This window comes from Physella acuta, unplaced genomic scaffold (genome assembly GCF_028476545.2).
Source record: "Physella acuta isolate Inbredline_101_S28 unplaced genomic scaffold, ASM2847654v3 ptg001044l, whole genome shotgun sequence".
Lineage (NCBI taxonomy): Eukaryota > Metazoa > Mollusca > Gastropoda > Physidae > Physella > Physella acuta.
This window is the reverse complement of record NW_026732561.1, coordinates 61,388-84,235: the sequence shown is the minus strand read 5'-3', so window position 1 is coordinate 84,235 and position 22,848 is coordinate 61,388. Positions and strand designations below refer to the sequence as shown.

General features: G+C 37.0%; 1 protein-coding gene across 1 annotated transcript; it reads right to left on the bottom strand.

Annotated features, from left to right (window-relative positions):
• Window positions 1-1,403: 1,403 nt before the first annotated feature.
• Window positions 1,404-20,998, bottom strand: LOC131954960 (solute carrier organic anion transporter family member 4A1). Its single transcript, XM_059318809.1, has 14 exons — window positions 20,938-20,998; window positions 17,281-18,041; window positions 7,753-7,924; window positions 6,981-7,262; window positions 6,130-6,229; window positions 5,767-5,888; window positions 5,414-5,575; window positions 4,976-5,065; window positions 4,271-4,475; window positions 3,727-3,886; window positions 3,184-3,374; window positions 3,002-3,066; window positions 2,551-2,744; window positions 1,404-2,344 (listed from the first exon to the last, which is right to left on the bottom strand). Exons 2-14 carry the CDS (start codon window positions 17,590-17,592, stop codon window positions 2,138-2,140), a joined length of 2,262 nt encoding a protein of 753 aa, XP_059174792.1. The 5' UTR covers window positions 17,593-18,041; window positions 20,938-20,998; the 3' UTR covers window positions 1,404-2,137.
• Window positions 20,999-22,848: the final 1,850 nt, after the last annotated feature.

Sequence of the window (22,848 nt, the reverse complement as noted above, 5' to 3'; positions counted from 1 at the left end):
TCCAGAAAATACTAGTGGACTTTTCTTAGAAAATAGATCTGAAATGATCTGGCTCATTTAACTCAAATTGATCTGGCTACCTGCTGCCTTTAGAGAAATGATACAATTTGCATTACAAACAACAATTCCTGAAGCATTGTTTCAGTTGTCAACAAATAAAATAGGGTCACTTAAAATAAAATAACCTTGTTTCTTAAAGCGATGTAACCAAAGTAACATTTTTAGAAAATTGGGGAAACACTTAATTGAATTTAAATTAGGAGATTAAATTTTAGACTGGCTTAATTAATAATTAATTAATTAATTAGTTAATAATATATACTAATTATATAGACCATATTTTATAAGATTTATATAAGCCTATAGACAGTCTAGATTATATTTAAAAATCAATTTAATTTTAAGATTGCATTAGGTCTTCTTATTACTTTCTAGAGTTACTATCCCTTAAATCAACATATACTCATATACTAGTCAACTCTACACGCAGTACTTTGACATTTGAATAAATTTGAAATTTTGATGTCATCTTTGGCAGGGTGAAATGATAAATAAATTTTGATTCCCCTATAGTAGATAATTCCATAATAGCTGTAACTAATATAGTGTATTGCAGGCTTCCATATCTTGCAAATAATTTATTAGGAAAATTAATTCTATCACAAGTATAAATATAGCCTACTTTGTTTTGATAAAATGGTCAATAGGGATTCTATAAAATAGCATGCAGACAATAAAATGTTAATGAGCATACTGGAAAGTTGCAGCTGATATTTCATAAGTAAATTTCAATTGAAAAAAGCAATAAAATAAATTAATAGAATGTAAATGGATGAGTGTAGTCAGTAGATCAGGTGTCATTGGTCACTTCACGCCTACAACAGTTTTGTATTATTAATTTGGTGTCACCCTGTCCCCTACTATTTTATTATTTTGACTGGATACAAAATTGTTCTGACAGTTAATTTTTTAATGTTTTCACTTTGGTGTCACCCTCTTAATGTTGACCAGACCCCCCCCCCCCCCCCCCCAAACCTCACTTTAAGACACTGCTGAATATAATTAAGACTAATTACATTTGAATTAACTATAATTTTATAGTGAGATCATACAGCTGGTATATAATCACAGAAATGTTCATGAAGAAGAACATACAATTTTGATTGTGCACTAACATTTATAAATTATAAAATTATTAGAATAAGCAGAAAAAATAGTCATACTTTATATTCAATACCATATGTAGTTTAAATTATATATAAAACAGGCAAGAAAAAAAAAACTGCTGCTTATAATTGTGCTAAGCGATACAATTTGAATATATCAATTGTTTTGGCAGACCCAGACTGATCTAACTCCAATTTTTCAAAATGTTCACAACAGGGTTTTTGGTCTTTTTGACATTTCTTTATTAAGCACTTTGTGAAATGGAAAAGTTGTGCTATATTGGTGAGAGAAAAATCTTTGAAAAGTATATCAATCTACAAAACAAAAATTGGAGCTTGGTTCTGAGATGATAATATATGGGCCTATAGTTGTTTCAGAATTTAGACATTCTGAAGACTTGTTTCTGCTATTTTGAGAACTGATACCAATCACATACATGGAACAACCACCAACAATTTTATTTTTAAAAAAAATGACTATAGTAAAAACAGTCTAAAATAAAAAGTAATATTCATAATGTGATTGTCTAAATGCAGCATTAATTAATAAACATCACACAAATACACATTTATAACAAAAAAAACAGTTTTTAAACCACAGATTTTTCACTACACAGATTTTTCACTAGTGTCATTCAACCAATCAAAAGGCACCTTATTTGATGGTAGAGTAATTCAACCAATCAGCACTCAAAACACTTTCTTTAATAAAAAATTTAAAATTCCTTTTTCACAGTGGAATAAATAAAATTATAGCGCCAAGATGCTGGCAAACACTGGAATAAAATTTAACTATTCACAATAAAATTAACTTCAGTTTGAAAATAAAAACATTTATCAATTAAAATGTGCAAAGAAAATATATATAAATAGATACAGGTATATCAACAACCATGGATGGGTGCAATGCCAGTAAGACACTATCATAAATAAATCCAATCCAACATTTTATCGCATAATGTAACAGCCAATCACGTCCTTCCATTGCTTACATGATTTGATGAAGACTTATTTGGTATAATATCCTCGGAGAGATTTTCTTTAAGTTTAATATCACTGATATCAACAGCTGATCTGTTTTTGTCAAAATGTACGGAAGAATTTGTCTCACTTGAGCACACTCTGATTTCTTCACCATTTTCTGTCATTTTTATTTCAGTACCATCGTCTTCTTGTACCTAAAAATTTATTAAAAACTTCTATGAGTACATATATACACTATTTCTATCCCCACATTCAACAGTTTAAATATTTCCATATATGGTGATATATTTGAGTGTATATTAATTTTTGAACATAGATTTAAAGTGTAGGGCTATAATAATTAAAAATGATTAAGTGTGTGATAAATGATGAAAATGTTGAAGAAGCTAGGTGAACTGACCCTGTAAAAACACAGAGCTAACAAAAATGCCAGAGCTGCTATGAAGGAGAAGACAATGGCCAACACCATGAGGTTGATGCTCATGTCGTGGTTGTCGTAGAAGAAACACGACCCTTCTCCATCGCAACGTTTCTGCCAGACTAGGCATGCCAGATCAAACATCTTGCCAAATAAAATTGGCCCTGGGATGGATCCTGAAACAAATTAGACATGAATAATTATGTATTTTGTTTAATATATTTTTATGCAATACAAACAAATAAAGTTAAAGGTTTATTACAAAACAAAGTATTTTTCTTTTTAAAGAAATTAAAACCACATACTACACTGTATTTTAAAAACATTTAATTCAGAGGCAAAATATAAATTTAGTTTAGTAAAAAAAAGAAAAAAAAAGGAGGGGCGCAGGGGAGGGTAATTGTGTAGGCTAGAATCCATTTGGGCAAGTTACCTAAACACCTGGCCACAATCCACTGTAACCCTAAACCAAATGACCTTTGATGATCTGGTACACATCTGAAATGTACGCAGTAAACATTTGGCATTTTGTCATAGACAAGTCATAGTTAAATAAAAATAATAACTTAATTGAATTAAATTATTAAATAATGAAAGAAATTGAAACTACCATACCTTAAAGTTGCAGTCAGTGAAGGCATGGAGGTTATAAAGACAAAGACAATCATGACGGCAAACAGCACCATGAAAACTGTCAGCCACTTGCACTTGTACTCGCACTTGCCGAAGTGTCCCATGTGCGTTGTACCCGCGTTTCTATCTGCGTCTGTCACATTGTAGTTTACACAGCTACAGTTGTAGTACAGCTGAAAAGTAATACTTCAGTGTTGTGGTAGCTGACAGCAGTTTTAAACATTGTAATACTTCAGTAATGTAGTAGCTGGCAGCAGTTTTAAACATTTAAAACGTTTAAAATGTTTAGAAAAAAAAAGTTTATTTACCAAAGTGCCTTTTCAAAAGTTAAAAAAAAAAATTGATGTTTAAAAAAAATTGATTTTAAGAAATTTTTTTGGGTTGAAATGTGCAAGCTAGAAAAATGAAGAGTAGGTATTCAAAGAACCTAAACTTTTACATCTGTAGCTATTTATAAGGTTCTTTACTGGTTCTTAATCTGTTCTTTACCATGAGTAACTAAAAGTTCTGTATTGAAATACTTACTTTAGAATCACCTTTTGATGTGAAATTTTGACATCCAGCGTAGCACGGGGAAAAATACATGATATTGTCCCGCCCACAAATGGGGAAATATTCTTCCTCAGCACAGCCACAGTTTGCGTTGCAGGTGTCTGTCAAGTTCTTCCCTAAAAATATTGTGTTTCTGGATGAGAGAAAATTTTAAAAATTGATTACAATCACATTAAAAACCAAAACATCAATACATACAAATAAAAAGTCTTTCAAATTGTAAAATACCAAGACAGGCAAGTGTGAAACAAATAACTTTGCAACTGATATATAATTTAATTATTAAAGAACTATAACAAAAGCAGTTGTACAAATGTTCACAGTTCTAAATATATGGGCTGTAAAAATTATTTAACAAAGTAACAGATAATCCATTAAGAAATATCTTTCCTTCATTTCACTGAGATATGAATAGTTTGTGCAAGAACGTAGAATTTATTTTATAAAATTTTCAAGTTAAAGATTTCCAAAAAAATGTAAAAAATTTACTGGATGACAATGTCACATGACAACATACTTAAAGTTGGTCTCCTTATATGGAAGAGTTACACCAGCAAAAGGGTCGGTGTCACACTCCATGAGAAGGGAGAAGGCTAGAGCACAGAGGATGAAGGACATGACGGTGCACAGTCTGAGGATCCCACGCACTTTCAGGTTGAACAGTCGGACGATGAAACCGCCAGCAAAGGTGGCGCCACCTCCTGCTGGAACTACAGCCAGACCTAAAATAAAACAAAATCTCTTTTTAGTTTTTGAGCTCGTACATTTGTAAGAAAAATAATGTATTTTTAAAGACCTTCTGTGTATTAAGATGAAGAAATACGTTATAGGTTTTGGATATCTGTTGGTGAAAACAGTTAGGGTTATATAGATATGTACTGTGCCACAGGACTGAGCTGAGGGTAAAGTACAATCAAGGAAAAACTGAACAGAAGAATATAACAGTTCCTGTACAACCACGAAAAATTGTGTTCTAATTCTTAAATGGAGATCTTTATCACATTGATAGTTCAAAGTCAAGTGATTATTGTTGTTACAATATGGTTATTGCCAATAATAGCATTTTTCATCTCCTCGTAGAGCATAGACAACATACATCATGCTTCCATGTTTTCCTGTCACTTGCTATTTTTACATTTCTTTACAATTATTTTCTTGTCTGATTTTTGCCAGTGTTTACTGTAAAAGGGCAGAGGTTATTTAAAAAGTTTCCCCAGCTTACCCACGTAGAGCGCAGCTGTCCCTGCTGACACACCGAACTGGTACTCAATGAACTTCGGCATGAAGGTGGAGAATCCAGCCACCAAGACACCTACAGGAAATCAAATTCAATCGTTAACCCTTTACTATACTACAGGCTGTCATTAATTTAAAAGATTAAATTAAACATGAGGTAAGAAAATGGCATAAAGAAAATTAATAATGTTTACATTTGCTGTGGGGTGCAATCAAATTAAATGATTTATGTGGATGGTGCAAAAAAAAATTAATAAATCTGCTGTTTGCATGTGTTATCAAATTAAATGAGTAATTAAAACGTGATAAAACTGATGGTGCAAAAAAATTGATAAATTGGCGGTTTGCGTGATATTTAATTAAATGAGTAATTAAAACATGAAAACGATGATGATGATGATGAGAAAGTGAATGAGATCCCTACCATCAGCTGCAGCTGCAATGTTGACAAACATGAATGGAATGTTGGTCAGCAGCAGCTTGATGGAGAGGAAAATGTCTCGGATGCCCTTGTCTCTCCCCGTGACATCTCCGTGTTTCATCACCTGAGCTTCCTTGCCACGCTCCAATGCATATTTTTTCGAACCTTCAATTAAAATTTCAAAGAAAAGAAGGTAAATATTACTTTAAACTAAGATTTTCTTGGAAGTATCACTAGGTTGTTGACTTTAAAAAAAACGATTAACTTGTGAAATTCAGGACCTATTATCTGTTCATGAAAATAAATTCTGTGTTGAGAAAATGAAAGAGAAAAGTACAATAAAATTTAAGACTTACCTGGCAAGGTGGAGGGGAATGCCAGCAGTGGAAGAGACAGCAAGACCCCAAACACTCCACTGATCAGGAAACCAATCCACCAAGCTCCAACCCATTTGGGATTGTTCGGATCTAAACTCAAGCTAAACAAATATTTTCAAAATTTGAATTTACAGTACGTAGCAGAATATGATCATAAGTCTATTTTTTAATTGTTTACTTATTAAGTCTGGGATATTTATTTTTCAAAGACAATTTTGTTTGAAGTAGCTTATTTGTAGACAATTACACTTGCAAATTAAAGTTAAAAAGTGTTTTTTTTATATCAACCAAACTTATCAAGGGAAGTGAACTCACTGTCATGAAGTATAATTACGTACTAACCTCTTTGGGTCTACTGTGAGTTCTGTATAAATGTTGAGGAACTCAGCCCCAACCATGTACCCAATAGCTGGTCCAATGATGGCGCCAGTGTAGAAAATCCCTGCATGAACAAAGTTTTATATTCATTGGCTTTTCTTCTATTGAAATTTATCCATTATATTTATTTAAAATTTCATATTTCTTTCTTTTTAATTTTGTAAAATTTAGAAATAATTTTTTAAAAACAAAAGTACTAGATTCTGTCTTGAACTTTAAAGATATATACACATTTTGTGATTGTATTTTTTTCTTTAAAACTTTTTTTTATAGTAACTTTAAAAAAATATTTTTATGCCTCTTAAGAAGTTTTTTGTAAAATGACCAGAAAATGAAGAATGATGACTTTCAAGTGGGATCCCTGAAGTATGGAACATTAGAAATTTCTCAAAGAAAACTTAACTCAATAAGTGCAATAATTAAATAAAAGAATACATAAATGGGAACCTGGACGTAATTAAACGGCAACTCACAAAATCAAAGGAAATAAGATTCAATTATAACTTCAAACTCTGTATTCCCATTTCATAGTTGAACATTAGGCTACTCTATTTTTTTTTTTGCATAACATTAATGAATATCAAAAGAGCAGAGATATCTTTTACCCATGTGATTCTTCAAATAATACAGCATTATATTTGTATAGTCATAAAACTTGAACATGTGACTTGGAAATAACTATTTCATTATAATGCTGTTTATCTCACAATATTGATTTGATATTTTTCATATATATGGGCTATATTTATATATGTGGAGTACAGTTATTAAGCCCATACATACGTTTAAAATGTATTTTAAGTTAGCCAACGTACCATTATAAAAAGCGGATGACCTTTGTGGAACATTCTCATCCAGGTAAGTAACGCCTAAAGTATAGAGTGCTGTTGCCCCTGCGCCATGCAGACCTTGACCCAGAAAGAAGAAGTACTTGTAGACAGACTGACCAGATGATTCAGACGACGTGCAGGGACTGGAGACGTTGACCCCAAGTTTGCATTTGTTTTCTTCTGTGCTGCCCACATTGTAAGACGGGGCTATGAAGTGGGGGAGGGCAAATACAAAGGATCCTATCCCAAGTATTAATATACTTATGCCTGTATGGGAAAAACAAAATCAATTATATTATGCCATTAAAGTTCTTTTATGAAATAATGAGTATGTGGCGTGAATGCTAGATATTGTTCAAGCTTAAGAATGTATTCTTAATATTAACTTTATTTAAATTGTGAAATGAGAAGAATTGAGTGAAATCTTCTTTTTGAACAATAAATTCTAAGTTTTATTAAGTACTAATATAATAATATTATTTTAATATAGATCTATTTTATTATTAGGCCTATACTTTTAGTATTTTTACTCACTGTTATAATTTTATATTGTTAAATACTGGTAGATAAAGACCAATAATTCAATAATTAATTACGTTACACTAAATATAGTAAATATAGATCTATATATAGGGCCTAATATATTATGATATTTATTAATTTGATTATTTTTAGATGTAATTTTGTAAAGACAATGCAGATTGTAGACATTCAAGGAAGACAACTGCTAAAAATAGTACTGGTAATGTTTACTCACCTAAATACCTGGGTTTGTGCCCGTGGCCGCCGAAGTAAGACACTGGGATGACTAGCAGTACAAAAACTATGTCGTAACAACTGGCTATCAGCCCGGACTCCGTGCTGCTGATTTCAAACCGTTTCTCTATGGTGGAGATCACAGTGTTTACAAAACCATTCACAGCCATACCCTGTAGTAGGAAATTGATTTATTTAGAACAATAGGCAATAAACAAATGTAGAAAACATACAAGCTATAAATAAAATTCTAAGGAGTGTCCTGAGACATATTCGTTTGAAAAAAAAAAAAAATTAAATTTATAATAGTTAAATATAAATGTTGACGATTTTTAAAAACAAAACAACATAATGATTACAGAGGAACATTTTATTTGTTAATGGTTTCCAATGGTGCATTTAGATAAATTATTACTATGATGATTTTTCACAAAACGATGGTTCATTCAATGATTGACCCTGAAATCCGTAATGAAACGTTTATCGATTTCCCGGCCGTCCGCTGTGTTGCAGTACTCCACTCATAGTTATTTCCCCTGATGCCATTCAACAACAAAAATTCGGCTATCAGCATCATGAGATCACATTTGTCTCCAACTTTTTTATTTTTTTCACAAAATGGCGTTGGTGAACATTATTTCATTCCAGATCGTGAATTAAGTACAAATAATAACACTAAAAACGTGTTGCAAAAATGACCATTTAATTTAAGCGCATATGGACTTTGGTGTTTAGGATTTTATCATTTAACTATAGATGTATTAGCTTATTTTCGTTATCATTTAACTATAGATGTTTTAGCTTATTTTCGTTATCATTTAACTATAGATGTTTTAGCTTAATTTCGTTATCATTTAACTATAGATGTTTTAGCTTAATTTCGTTAGTGAAATAGCTACTTGGCACTGGCGTCATTAGGTCACGTGTCAAGCTGTGCGGTAGTTCAGGCTGTCACCCCCACCCCCCCCCCCCTCCCTCCATCCCACCTCTTCCCCAATTATTTTTAATTTTCGGTATGTGTCATTCCTCTCTCTTTTTATTATTTTAACTGGATAAATCATTTTTTTTAATACTAAAGTTTATGATTTGGTGTCACCCGGTGCGGACTTTGCCTTGTAACGCTACTGGTTCTTAGAACCCATTTGATAAACTCTTGTGAAATTGTTCATCGATATTGTAGCCTTTTTTGCTGTTGTTGTTTTCTTTTTTTTTTTTTCTTTTTTTTTTGTTTGTTTAAACAAATATTTAGCCTTGATATAATCACAATGGGGCGAAAAGGCTTAGCGGTAGAGAGCTGGACTGCTAAGTCGTCTCGAGTTCAAATCCGGGTTCAAATCAGTACACCGTCCATGAGTCCACCATGCTCTGATGGGCACCTAACTCACGTTAGGGAAAGAAACAAGTGAACTCTACTTCACTTGCCCCGTAGACCGTCAGGTTTGAAAGGGAACCTTACTTACAAGAACACTGAAAGTGTACAAAGCACTGAACCACAAATACAATGTTTAGCAAAGTGCCATTAGATGTTTACTCTTAAAAAAAAACGTTGAAAATATTTTGTTTTAAAACTTGATAGGGTGGGCTGGTTGTTTTAACATTATGAGCCCAGAGTTCACATACCACCCCCCCCCCCCCCACAACTGTAAACCAAACATACTTTAGGTACAGCACGGGCACCACGTGACTCTCATTTCCGCTCACATTATACATTTTTTTTTTCTACCTGTAACAGTTTGTTTGAGTTAATGGGGTAAAGTTTAGTATGTGCGGTGGGGTGGGGTGGGGGATTCCCCTCGTGTAAGGCTGGTTACTTCAGGCAAGTGATGCCGTGTGATTTACATGGTTTACACCCGTTTACATCCATTTACAACTTGACCGCCATGTTGGGGGAAAAGTTTGTTGATGAGATACGTGGAGCTTAACCAGGAGCTTAATATATGAGCTACATTAGTGAAACCAGGAGCTTAATATCTGAGCTACATTAGTGAAAACTAGGACGCTGTATTTAACTCGTGGACTATTGTTTTGTTGGTTCAGTTTCAACTTTCTAAAGCCGCTCTGCTCGTACATTCAAGTTTAAGTTATCTGATCCTGTAACTAATATAACAGGGTGGGGTAGCGTCTGGCGTTGGGGTTAAAATAGTAATATATATGCACGGGTGGAGCACCAATGCCGACACCCAAAAGGCCGACAAAAAACAAGATAACGTGGCTATAGAAATTCAATGTGGCTGTTTTGTCTCGGGTCGTTTTTTTCGTCGCTGTGGATTCGGTTGGTATGTGGTGGGTGTTATATAAAGTAATGACTGGTGTGTACAGTGATGGCTGATGTGTAGTGTGTACAGTGATGGCTGATGTGTAGTGTGTACAGTGATGGCTGATGTGTAGTGTGTACAGTGATGGCTGATGTGTAGTGTGTACGGTGATGGCTGATGTGTAGTGTGTACAGTGATGGCTGATGTGTAGTGTGTACAGTGACGGCTGATGTGTAGTGTGTACAGTGATGGCTGATGTGTAGTGTGTACAATGAAACATCATGGTGTATACAATGATAGTCTGTGCGATGATGGCTGGTGTGTTCTGTTACAACAATAGTGTTGTGTACAAGTGAGACCTACAGTAGTCTTGTGTACAAGTGAGACCTACAGTAGTGTTGTGTACAAGTGAGACCTACAGTAATGTTGTGTACAAGTGAGACCTACAGTAGTGTTGTGTACATGAGAGACCTACAGTAGTGTTGTGTACAAGTGAGACCTACAGTAGTGTTGTGTACAAGTGAGACCTACAGTAGTGTTGTGTACAAGTGAGACCTACAGTAGTGTTGTGTACAAGTGAGACCTACAGTAGTGTTGTGTACATGAGAGACCTACAGTAGTGTTGTGTACAAGTGAGACCTACAGTAGTGTTGTGTACAAGTGAGACCTACAGTAGTGTTGTGTACAAGTGAGACCTACAGTAGTGTTGTGTACAAGTGAGACCTACAGTAGTGTTGTGTACAAGTGAGACCTACAGTAGTGTTGTGTACAAGTGAGACCTACAGTAGTGTTGTGTACAAGTGAGACCAACAGTAGTGTTGTGTACAAGAGAGACCTACAGTAGTGTTGTGTACAAGAGAGACCTACAGTAATGTTGTGTACAAGTGAGACCAACAGTAGTGTTGTGTACAAGAGAGACCTACAGTAGTGTTGTGTACAAGAGAGACCTACAGTAATGTTGTGTACAAGACCGAACATTTTTGTAAGTAGAGCAGTCCTAAGTACATTGTGTACACGCGAGATTCATTGAAGTGTTGTAGCTATGGAGAAGTGAGCCATTGATAACTGGCTCTACTAGACCTCTGTACCCTGTCTCTCACAACACAACACAACATGAACAGTCTCACACTGCAGTTGTTTGTTAGTAGGCCAATATCCTACTCTAAAACACAATCTATTGTTTGTTCCATTGTTTAATTAAAAAAAAAACATGTTTCAAATGCGCTGCAAGTTGATAGCCTAGCTGTTGTTGTCGTCACGTGACTTGATGGATGTGACCGTTGATTGACAGGGCGGCTGAAAACTTTAGACATTGGGGTCAAGGTCAGTGATCCTCAAACAATCTACCCCGGGTCAATGAGCGTTAACCCCAAGTCCTACTCGATATGAGACCTATTTATACACCTTTTCAAAAACCTCTAAATATGTTATCATTATAGCTAACTGGTTGGTCTCACTAAAGGCTGATGCAAAGGTTGTTTTTTTTTTGTTACGACATATGCAGTACACACCTGACATATGGTTACATCAGATCTAGGCTCAGGACACAACACACACAGACGTAGACAAATAGACACATGACACACACAAACACGACACATACACAGACACACAGATGACACATAGACGCATACACATACACACATGACACATACACAGACACACATACACAAAACTGACATACAGATACACACATGACACAAAGCACACTGACATTCTCCTAAAGATTTCTTCTCTGTGTCGCGTAGCTCAGTTTTGACCGTCAGGTTGACGTACGGTAATCAGATACATGAGCGGGGAAACTTTTACGACTTTCAAACGGCAAAATGGTCGTCTGGTGAAACTCAGCACCACACTGGTCATCTGAGCCTCATCATGTGACACAGCAGACGGCAGAAAAACTCCTCTACATATTTGCTATCACCCCAAGAAACGTGGATCTATGTTTTTGTCAGGTGATTGCGTCGGCCTACAAATATTCAAAGCTTTCTACCTGTTGGGTACGACGGTAAAGATGGTGAGTTTGTTCTGGTGAATGTAAGCTTTAACAAACCGATTGAGTAGCTGGTACAACATACTACCCCAAATGGTGAGACATTCTGTAGCAGGTACTACAGACAGTGGTCAAAAATTTATTTCTATAGTTTGTTATACGACAGTCAAATACAGGCCATATCAAAGACACATCTTCATCAGTTTTTTAATTTGAAAATCCCGGTAATTTTCTGTTTTTGAAGTAATAATCTGACTTTTCGTGGGCATTCGGTAATAATCCATTTAATTTTTTTACGTCTTGCGCTAGACGACAAAATGTTTGTTTTTTCTGCTTTTGTTTCCTTTATCGCACGCCCCAGGGCCAGACCAACTTTCTGGAAATTCCAAGACTGCTTTCTCTTGACCTTTTGTTCCATCAAGTATCCGTTTCTCTCCCCGTTGACGTGACGTTCTTGCAGTCAGGAGAAAGTGGCTCCTGCAGTTAGGAGAGAGTGGCACCTGCACTTAATCCAGGTGTATCAGCTTTCTTGTCCACATTTACCCTGCTAATAGCCAGATATCAATGTGGTATTGTAAAGCACCTCTTGATAGTTTATAAAAATAAACATACGAGTGTCCCGACATACGAGATTGTTTAAACACACACAGTCGAGCGAGAGATTCTATGCTTTGATTTACGAGAAGTTTAGAAAAACGAGGACACATATCCGCGGGTTTCACTGTTGATGGAAAGAAACTTCTGGAAATATTTGCAACTGATCGTGTATTGCTGCTATTTAGTGACATTTTTGAAAGGGAGGAAAAAACATACCTATGTGGACGGGATTTGTTATAAACGGCACGTGAAATAGAGTAAAGTTGGTTGACGCCAAGAAAAAAAAATTGCAAGATAAATAGAATAAATGTTTTTACTAGTTCTATGAATGGTTAATTAGAGTTAAAAAGTATTTTAAGTACACAATGACGATCCCAACAAGGGAGATATGACGTAAAGATGCAAACTATAGAGAAAACAATACTACACCAAGCTGTATTAACAACCGACTATAGATAAACATCGATAGTTTTAAATGTGAACACTTTAAAGGTTTTACCGAAGTAGGGGGGGGGGGGTGACAACTGCAAAATTGACAGAAAGGGGGTGGAGTGACTCCATGAGGTGCTACACCGGGTTACACGGCTACACCAGCTCTAGCGACGCCACTGGGTGGAACGACGGATATTTTCAACGGAAAATATTGCTGAGAGGGAAAACAATTTGACATGCGAGCAGTGTAACGGAACAAATTACATATATATATATATATATATATATATATATATATATATATATATATATATATATATATATATATATATATATATATATCCACCTGTATATAATATGTCTATACTACTCTATACCATGGGTGGTCTAAGTAGTTCTGTTATAAATCTGGCCATTGAAACTTGTTTGCTGACGTAGATATGTACCAGGTAGTTTTGAAGTTGTTTATTGGATAATTTTCTCTGAGGCCAGCCCGAGGGTGGCGCTGTTAGGGTTGTTAAAATGGCGCGTGAAACTAGAGCAAGTTTATGCTGATGTTTGTGATGGCAGATAACTGAGATATGTGTGATGTGTGAACTCACTTGACGGCGCTCAAATAGTTTGCTGAGATAAAATATGTCTGAGGTACAAGTCTGTCTGTTGAGAACCTTTGAGGCCAGGTATTTCTGTAGCAGTTGTAAAACCGAAAGGACGTATTTACGAGCAGGGGGAGCCACGAGAGGACAAGATTGCGGGAAGTCCCGTAAAACCCGCGCCAGTAATGTCGTCTCGGAGCTTGGAATGGCCGAACTTGAGGAAATGTGAAAAGTTGGCTCGGAGCGACGGTGCGAGATAATTAAACTCAGGGTGGGGGTGTACGGCTGGGTGTTGGTGGGGGTGGGGGATGATTGGAGGGGGGTGATGTGAGGGGTGTAAGGGAGGAAGTAGGATTGACTGGAGGAAATTGAAAGAAACTGGCACGGACAAGGGAAACACACTTAAGGGATTGTGTACAGGATGGGTCGTTTTGGGGGTGGGCTTTTGTGTTGGTTTTGGTGGGCTTTTGTGTTGGTTTTGGTGGGCTTTTGGGTTGGTTTTGGTAGGCTTTTGGGTTGGTTTTGGTAGGCTTTTGGGTTGGTTTTGGTAGGCTTTTGGGTTGGTTTTGGGTTAGTTTTGGGTGGGCTTCTGTGTGGGTTTTGGGTGGGGTTTTGGTAGGCTTTTTGGTGGGTTTTGGGGTTGGGCTTTTGGGAGGTTTTTGGGTGGGTTTTTGGTGGGTTTTTGGGTGGGTTTTGGTTTGGTTCGAGCTGAGTTTTTTTGGGGTCAATTTAGGTGGGCTTTTGGGTCAATATGAGGTGGGCTTTTGTGTTGATTTGAGGTGGGCTTAGAAAGGCTTCAGAAGCAATATAATAACACGAGCGGCATGCCGTAAGATAATCTGAGGCAAGTACCATTATATTGGATATGATCAAATGGTTTAACAGTTTAGTGAGCTTTTTGATTTAATTCAGGAATAAGAAGGCACACTTTTCAATTAAAGTCTAAGTTTTATTTTTTAGTTTTTGTAGTCCGTGATGATTGTAATGCACACATGTGCTTGTAACTAAACTATCATAGGTGTGTGTGTGTGTGTGTGTGTGTGTGTGTGTGTGTGGAAGGGGGGGGGGGGCTGGGACCTGGGATCGTTACAACGCGTGTTATGTGCGTTAGGGCGTATGCGCTGCGTCCCCTCCAACCCCCCCCCCACAAGCAAATCATTAACTTATGACCCCCCCTTTCCCCCCATAAACAAATCATGACCACATGAACCACCCTTCCCCCCCTTCCCCCCCCCCCCCCATAAACAAATCATGAACTTATGTCAACACTGTAATGTCCGGTGCATCGATCAGCTGTCAGCTTCAACCCACTCACAGGTTTGTGTGTGGGTGTGTGTGTTTACGTATGAGATGATGTGTGAGTTGATGTGTGAGTTGATGTGAGAGTTGATGTGAGAGTTGATGTGAGAGTTGATGTGTGAGTTGATGTGTGAGTTGATGTGACGATGTGTGAGTTGATGTGTGAGTTGATGTGTGAGTTGGTGTGTGAGTTGGTGTGTGAGTTGATGTGTGAGTTGATGTGTGAGTTGATGTGTGAGTTGATGTGTGAGTTGATGTGTGAGTTGATGTGTGAGTTGATGTGTGAGTTGATGTGTGAGTTGATGTGTGAGTTGATGTGACGATGTGTGAGTTGATGTGTGAGTTGATGTGTGAGTTGATGTGTGAGTTGGTGTGTGTGTTGATGTGTGAGTTGATGTGAGAGTTGATGTGTGAGTTGGTGTGTGAGTTGATGTGTGAGTTGATGTGTGAGTTGGTGTGTGTGACGATGTGTGAGTTGATGTGTGAGTTGGTGTGTGAGTTGATGTGTGAGTTGATGTGTGAGTTGATGTGTGAGTTGATGTGTGAGTTGATGTGTGAGTTGATGTGTGAGTTGATGTGTGAGTTGATGTGTGAGTTGATGTGACGATGTGTGAGTTGATGTGTGAGTTGATGTGTGAGTTGATGTGTGAGTTGGTGTGTGTGTTGATGTGTGAGTTGATGTGTGAGTTGATGTGACGATGTGTGAGTTGATGTGTGAGTTGATGTGTGAGTTGGTGTGTGTGTTGGTGTGTGGGTTGATGTGAGTTGGGGACTATACTATACTCACATTATTTGTTAGGCCCTAACTAGGCCTAAAATACACAATAATTGTCTACCTTTTAAGCACCCCAATTATTAGACTGACGTTGGCAAATGTGTTTTAAAAAAACAGTCAAAACTACACCAATGAACTCCATTTCTTCCAAAGATTTTTTTTCTTGAATTATTTTAAACTGAACCTACACATGAGTTTGGCCATACCTTCTAACTTAGGAAGACATTATCAAAAGATCACTTACGTCAAATAATGCCAAAAAAATGTACATGTTTATGAGCCTGAACACTTTTAGTTAAACATATATCGAGGATAAACAGGTGAAATAGTTTTAATAGGGGCATCCAATTAAAAAAAAATCTTTAGTGTGTATATGCTTGAAATAAACAGTTTGTAAAAAGTTAGGAGTGCATTTGTAGGAAGCAAATGTTAAATCACCCAACCGTGAACAGTTTGAATGATTGGCTTTATCGAGGCTAGACCGAACAGTTTCTGATTCTATTGAGGTAAAGCAACCATTGGAGCGAGGCATGAACACATCACGTCTTTATTACACAACAAACTTTGGTCTGTTTGCTTAGACTCTAAGACTTAGAGTAATGGCTATCACACATAGGTAATCTGTTGTCTGATGTTTAGAATAAGGTCCTGTATGGCATGACGTAGTAGTTCATGAGGGGCTGAGGAGGAGGATGTGGAGGCCGGAGTGAAAAAAGCCTCGAGCTAGCGATTGGGAGGGTTTTATGAAGTTTGTTGAGAAGTGATTACGACATGTAATTGAATGGAAAGATGTATTTGAACGGCAGGGTTTAAAGTAGTTTTATAAGGAGTGATTGCGACACGTAATTCAATGGAAAGATGTATTTGAACGGGAGGGTTTAAAGTAGTTTGTTGAGAAGCTATTACGACATGTAATTGAATGGAGAGATGTATTTGAACAAGCTGTACGACTTAGAGATTAGAGGACCTAATTTACTGTAGTAACTAGCACACAGATTTCTGCTAATAGTTTTAAATAATTGTTATTGATTTTGATATCTAAAAATAGATTACATGCATAAAACGTTTACCTTTAACTAAATCATACACTTGTTAACTAACATTTATATATTTCAAAGGACAAGATTTTTTAGTTGATTTAAACACGACTTCCGTGAAATACCAAAATAATGTACATAGAATATTATTAAAAGATAAATATTTGTAGACATCAGGTTGTGATTTTGAAATGAAATACAGGTTAACACGACTGATGTATAACGTCTAAGACTTGTAGATTTAAAATCGGTGTCTCAAGTGTCACAGAATGAGAAGCATCAAAGGTTTATGACTTATAACATGACTTGTAACATGACTTATAACATGACTTGTAACATGACTTATAACATGACTTATAACATGACCTATGACATGACCTATGACATGACCTATGACATGACTGATGACATGACTGATGACATGACTGATGACATGACTGATGACATGACTGATGACATGACTGATGACATGACTGATGACATGACAGATGACATGACTGATGACATGACTGATGACATGACTGATGACATGACTTATTACTCACCTGACATGCCCCACATAAAGTGAGTACCACCAGAAACCAGCGAGGGTCCCGAAACTTCTGACAGAATCCAATCCTAAACCTCCCCCAACCACAGGGGCCTCCGTCGTCCCCCTGGGTGTCACTGCTCTCTGCCTTACCCCCGGGCAAGGTTCCATTTGAATACTCAGAGATTCCTCCAGATTCTAGCCTCTCTTTAAATTCCATGAAGTCTTTGGTTGGTCCGTTTTTGTTAGAATCCAAGTAACGATCACTTCCATTTAATTCCTTGTCATTCTTCATTTTGAATTTTTCTAACACAACTGGCTGCTCCATTTGGGAATGGGTCAAATTTGAATCGTGAATGTTGTCAACGCCGTTCAGAAATAGAGATCTGGTGTCATTAGGTTTTGAGAATGGCGGGGATGTTTCCGGAATGTTTTCATGGCTGTATTTCAAGTTGTGATTCGATCGATGGTTTCTTTCACGTGAGTGTGAGGTCAGATTTAGGTCTTCTGGGTGTGAGGTCAGATTTAGGTCTTCATTGTGTGAGGTCAGCTCTAGGTCTTCTGATTGAGCAAATTGAGCGGGGTGGCAAACCTTGACCGTAGGGTCTTCTCTTGAAGCGGGTGAGCGATCAGAAAAAAAATAGTCCTCAGGGTTGTCTAGTCTCGGCAGTTTAAAATCCCGACCCAGCGAGTTGTGGATGATCTTACTGATGCCGTCTTTGAGCTTTCTAGAAGCCAGGTCTACGTCGTACCTGTCGCCATACCTCGGGCTGGGTTCTGTGGAGAGATGGAGGCTAGAGTCAGGGCTGGAACCATCACAAGTGTGAGCCATTGAAAAATTTTTAGGTAGTGACACTACAACAGCACTACAACAACACTACAACACAACGGTTTCAAGTCATTAGCACAGTCATCAAGCACCAGTCATCAGTCTGTTGTTTCACTTCTGGGTTCACCCCCCCCCACCCACACACAAACACACACACACACACACACACACACAACACACACACGACCACACACACAATGCCAGGCGGATAGGCTAATTACCACAGCTGTTAAGTTGAAATCATCAACATCAATTGCTCAAATGGTACCATATCCGTTCTAGACATCCACCCAATGATAATCAACACGGAAGGAAATTAAAATAATTAGTGCCAATTCAAAAATCGAACTTAGCCAGGTTTTAACCAAACGTTGAGCTAATTTTTTTGTCACAATTTTTGTACATATAATTTACTTAAATCCAAATATGCGTTATAAAGAAACGAATGTGTTGGCAAAAATCTGCGGAGTGTTTGTTTGAATGCGACACACATAAATAGTTTTATAACACAGAGGCATACAACACATCTTGATACATACATATAGTTCTATAACACTGAGGCAAACGACACTTAATACACACCAGATACACATCTGTTACACGTTGTTTACTAAGTGACCCTGACATTGACGTCGAGTGAAATTCAAAACATTTTAAAATAATCACTGAACGATAAATCAGAGTATCGACCACAAAATGGGGGAGGGGGAGTTGACAAAGCCCGACAGATGAGTAGGTATTCGTCAGAATTTTCTAGATCATTCCAGTAGAAAAACCCGTGGTTCAAGTTGGTTTTAAAAGTCTAAAAAAAAAAATTTCAACGTCCAAAATAATTTTATTTAAATCTTTAAAACGTCTGATTGGGCAGTCTATAAAATTAACATATCAATTTTAAAATTGAATGTCCGAAAAGACTATAATTAAAACATTATAGAAACCAATTAACGTCTAAAAAACAACGTTGTAGCTTGTCTAAAAAAATCAATTCTTTCAGCTGTCTAAAAATCAATATGCAAAACATCTAAAAAAAATCGATATTTTAAAAGTCCAAGTTTTGAATTAAATATTAACGACACTAAACGCAACACATACATCAAATTGTACAGCAAGGTGCAGGTAAGTCACAGAGAACACCGTGACAACTTATGTCAAGGCTCCTGAATTTAAACCACAGGGTGTTGAAAATCAGTGGCTTAGGCCTCCGCGTCTTCCCGTGTGTTCGCACAAATGTGATTCGCACAAAAAATTGTCGGAAATGAATAAAGGCCTGCAGCGTCACGGAATTTGTGTGGCGAAAGGTGCAGTTAAAACTAGCACGGTGACGACACGAAACAATGCAGGACTCCCACGATGGCCCGAGGCCGATGGCCAACTTTTAAAAAATGACATTTTTTTTATCCAGCATAAGCCGTCTGCTTGATGTGCAGATGCGCTGAGGTCGCAGAGTGCATCAATTTCCTTCAAACATTAGGCAGGTCAACCCTTTGAAGGCTGAGTCAATGTTTAATGAATCTATACGATATAACGGACCTGGATAAACTTTCGCTTGTCTCAATGAACCTCGGGACCGACAACTCCAAGTAAGGGTTAATAAAGATCAGTGCCCTCCCCTTTACCTAGATCAGTGCTCTCCCTTTACCTAGATCAGGGGCGATAATTCCTGATTATTTCTGATCATGAGTTAACTTTGTGAGGTGACGGAAGAGTTTCCTGTTCATGTTCTTATCGATACCGCTAATTAAACGATAGCGCCACTGAACGATACCGCTAATGAAACGGACGCGGGATAAAAAAGGTTCACCCAATTAAAACGATAAGGGAACAATTCACTTTTAAGCAGCGTTTGTGGGGGTTATGCTTAAGAAGGGGGATGGAGAAGGGGGAGATAATTAAATTTAAAACACGGAGTAAACTGATAGATAAACTTAATTCACATTTTCTTTGATGTTAGCTCACCAAGACGTGGGTCTTTTAAACTGTGTGACTCTATGGGGAGGGGGAGGGGGGAGGGGGGGGGTGGTGTTACACGGTAAGGTAACATAGGTCTAGTTGGCGACGGGGTCAAGGTCGTATGCTCTGAAGTAAGACAATGTTGGTATAAGTCTGGAACTATTCAACGGTCGTATGGCACCATCAGATATACATAGTATTATGTTAACGCAAGATTTTAATTCGCATACAGATTGTGGCGCAAAAGTATTTCGTGACCTCTAAACTCTAACAAAACACAAATCTAACTTTATCATGAAATAATTCTTGTCGAATAAAAATGTTTTTCAAGTATGACTCTTTCTCTCATCACAAGTTAAATTCTTTAATAATTAGATATTTAACCATTCGGCATGCAATTTGACATTAGAGCAACTCACGTGACGCCTATAAATAAAACACATCCGGTTTAAGAAAGAATCCTCTAACACCTGAGGTAACCACACAAATTCTGCCCAGAACTGGGACAACAGAACCCAAGATGGCGGGTCTCTAGTTGACCGGGGACGGTCGTGTGTCGACAAAATCTGGTGTGTAGGCCATTTCTGCGTCATTTTAATTAGCGCTGTCTACCTGGTGGGCGGGGCAATTAATCTCTTCACAGGAGCGGATTAACCCAAATCTGCAGCAGGTTACGGTTAGGGATTATACTCTCTCTTGTTTACATTGGCTTGTGACGTCAGTGGAGTCACAACAACATAACGGACTGGTGAGAAACGTGGAGTCACAATAAAATAAATAACCGACCAATGGGAAAAGTGGAGTCACAATAAGCTTTGTTTACGTATTTAATAAAACGCATGTGAAAAAACTTAAGAAACGTCCACGACATAGAATATAAGACACAACTTTTACCTTAAGAAGACACGTCCACAACACAGAATGTAATACACTTTTACCTTAAGAAGACACATCCACGACACAGAATGTAATACACTTTTACCTTAAGGAGACACGTCCACAACACAGAATGTAATACACTTTTACCTTAAGAAGACACATCCACGACACAGAATGTAATACACTTTTACCTTAAGGAGACACGTCCACAACACAGAATGTAATACACTTTTACCTTAAGAAGACACGTCCACGACACAGAATGTAATACACTTTTACCTTAAGAAGACACGTCCACGACACAGAATGTAATACACTTTTACCTTAAGAAGACACGTCCACGACACAGAATGTAATACACTTTTACCTTAAGAAGACACGTCCACGACACAGAATGTAATACACTTTTACCTTAAGAAGACACGTCCACGACACAGAATGTAATACACTTTTACCTTAAGAAGACACGTCCACGACACAGAATGTAATACACTTTTACCTTAAGAAGACACGTCCACGACACAGAATGTAATACACTTTTACCTTAAGAATTAGCACCAGAAATCACAAGTCCATCCTGATGTATGTGTACAACTTCCACCAACAGACGAGAGAGATCAGACAGCCTTACAAGCCGTGAGAGCCGGTACTTCCAGCTCCCAGCATGTTTAATCTCCCCCGCTCTGACAGCTGTGGGCCTGACGGCCATACGGGAGCCACGTGACAGTGTTTAGATCCCCCCACACGGAGACAAGTGAGAGGTTTAAGTATCTCAGTCCCATCGTGATTGTAAACATGAAATGTGTAAACATAGGTACGGGAATTCCCGATGACAGGGTTTGTTTACTTTCATTAGGAAGTTAATTGTGGTGCGGTGTGTAATTCAATACACGAGCTAGATCTAGCACTGTCATTACAGAGTACACATTCATGTTAGGGGCTTTGTGGAGTTTAGGGAGTTGTACACACACTTGTAGGGCTAAGTATAATAAAAGTAATTCTACTTTCATATTTCTTGATTTGGGAAAAAATTTGAGAAATGTTTTCATACTTTTATAAGGAAAATTAGTATTATGAACATTTTATATACATTACTAAACCAAACTTGGATAAGGAAATATTTCAGGACATAGCAGGGTAAAGAAAAAATACTTTGGAAAAATTCATGATATTCTACACAGAAATGGTTCTAGTAAACTTTAGGACGAATTCGTAGATGTAAAAAAAAATAATAATTAAGACACTTTACCAATCCTGCACGTATTAATTAAATAGATATATTAAATATGTATACCAATTAGTTTTTTTTTTTTTTAATTTTTTTCAGAAATTTACTTTATTGAAATCAATTTACTATTTTAAAAACATTATTTTTTAAGAATACTATTTAAATAATAACAAAACAATTTTTAAAAAAAGTGGTGATGAAAGTTGGTTGTGATGGGGGGGGGGGGGGGTAGAAGAAGGACCGGCTACTCCCCTCGCTAGTAAAGACACGTCAATAACTTAAAACAGTCCAGAAATTGTTCACTCTAGAGCTGCGTTTTGTAAGACGTCAACAGATTAACAACCGGTTTAATCCGGAATAGATCAACTAGATTAAGTAGATAAATTAACTAAATAAACAACATATTATCTGGATGGGTTCACTGAGAAAAACAACTAAGGATTAGCGAGGTGGATCAACGGAATGAATTGACTGAAACAACAACAAAGGATTAACGAGGTGGATTAACGGAATGAATTGACTGAAAGAACAACAAAAGATTAGCGAGGTGGATTAACGGAATCACCACAAAAAGACGAGCGAGCTGAATAAATTGTTGCACGACAAACCAGACAATAACAAGAGGTATCTGTGACGTGTTTTGTAAACAAACCAGACAATAACAACAGGTATCTGTGACGTGATTTGTAAACAAACAG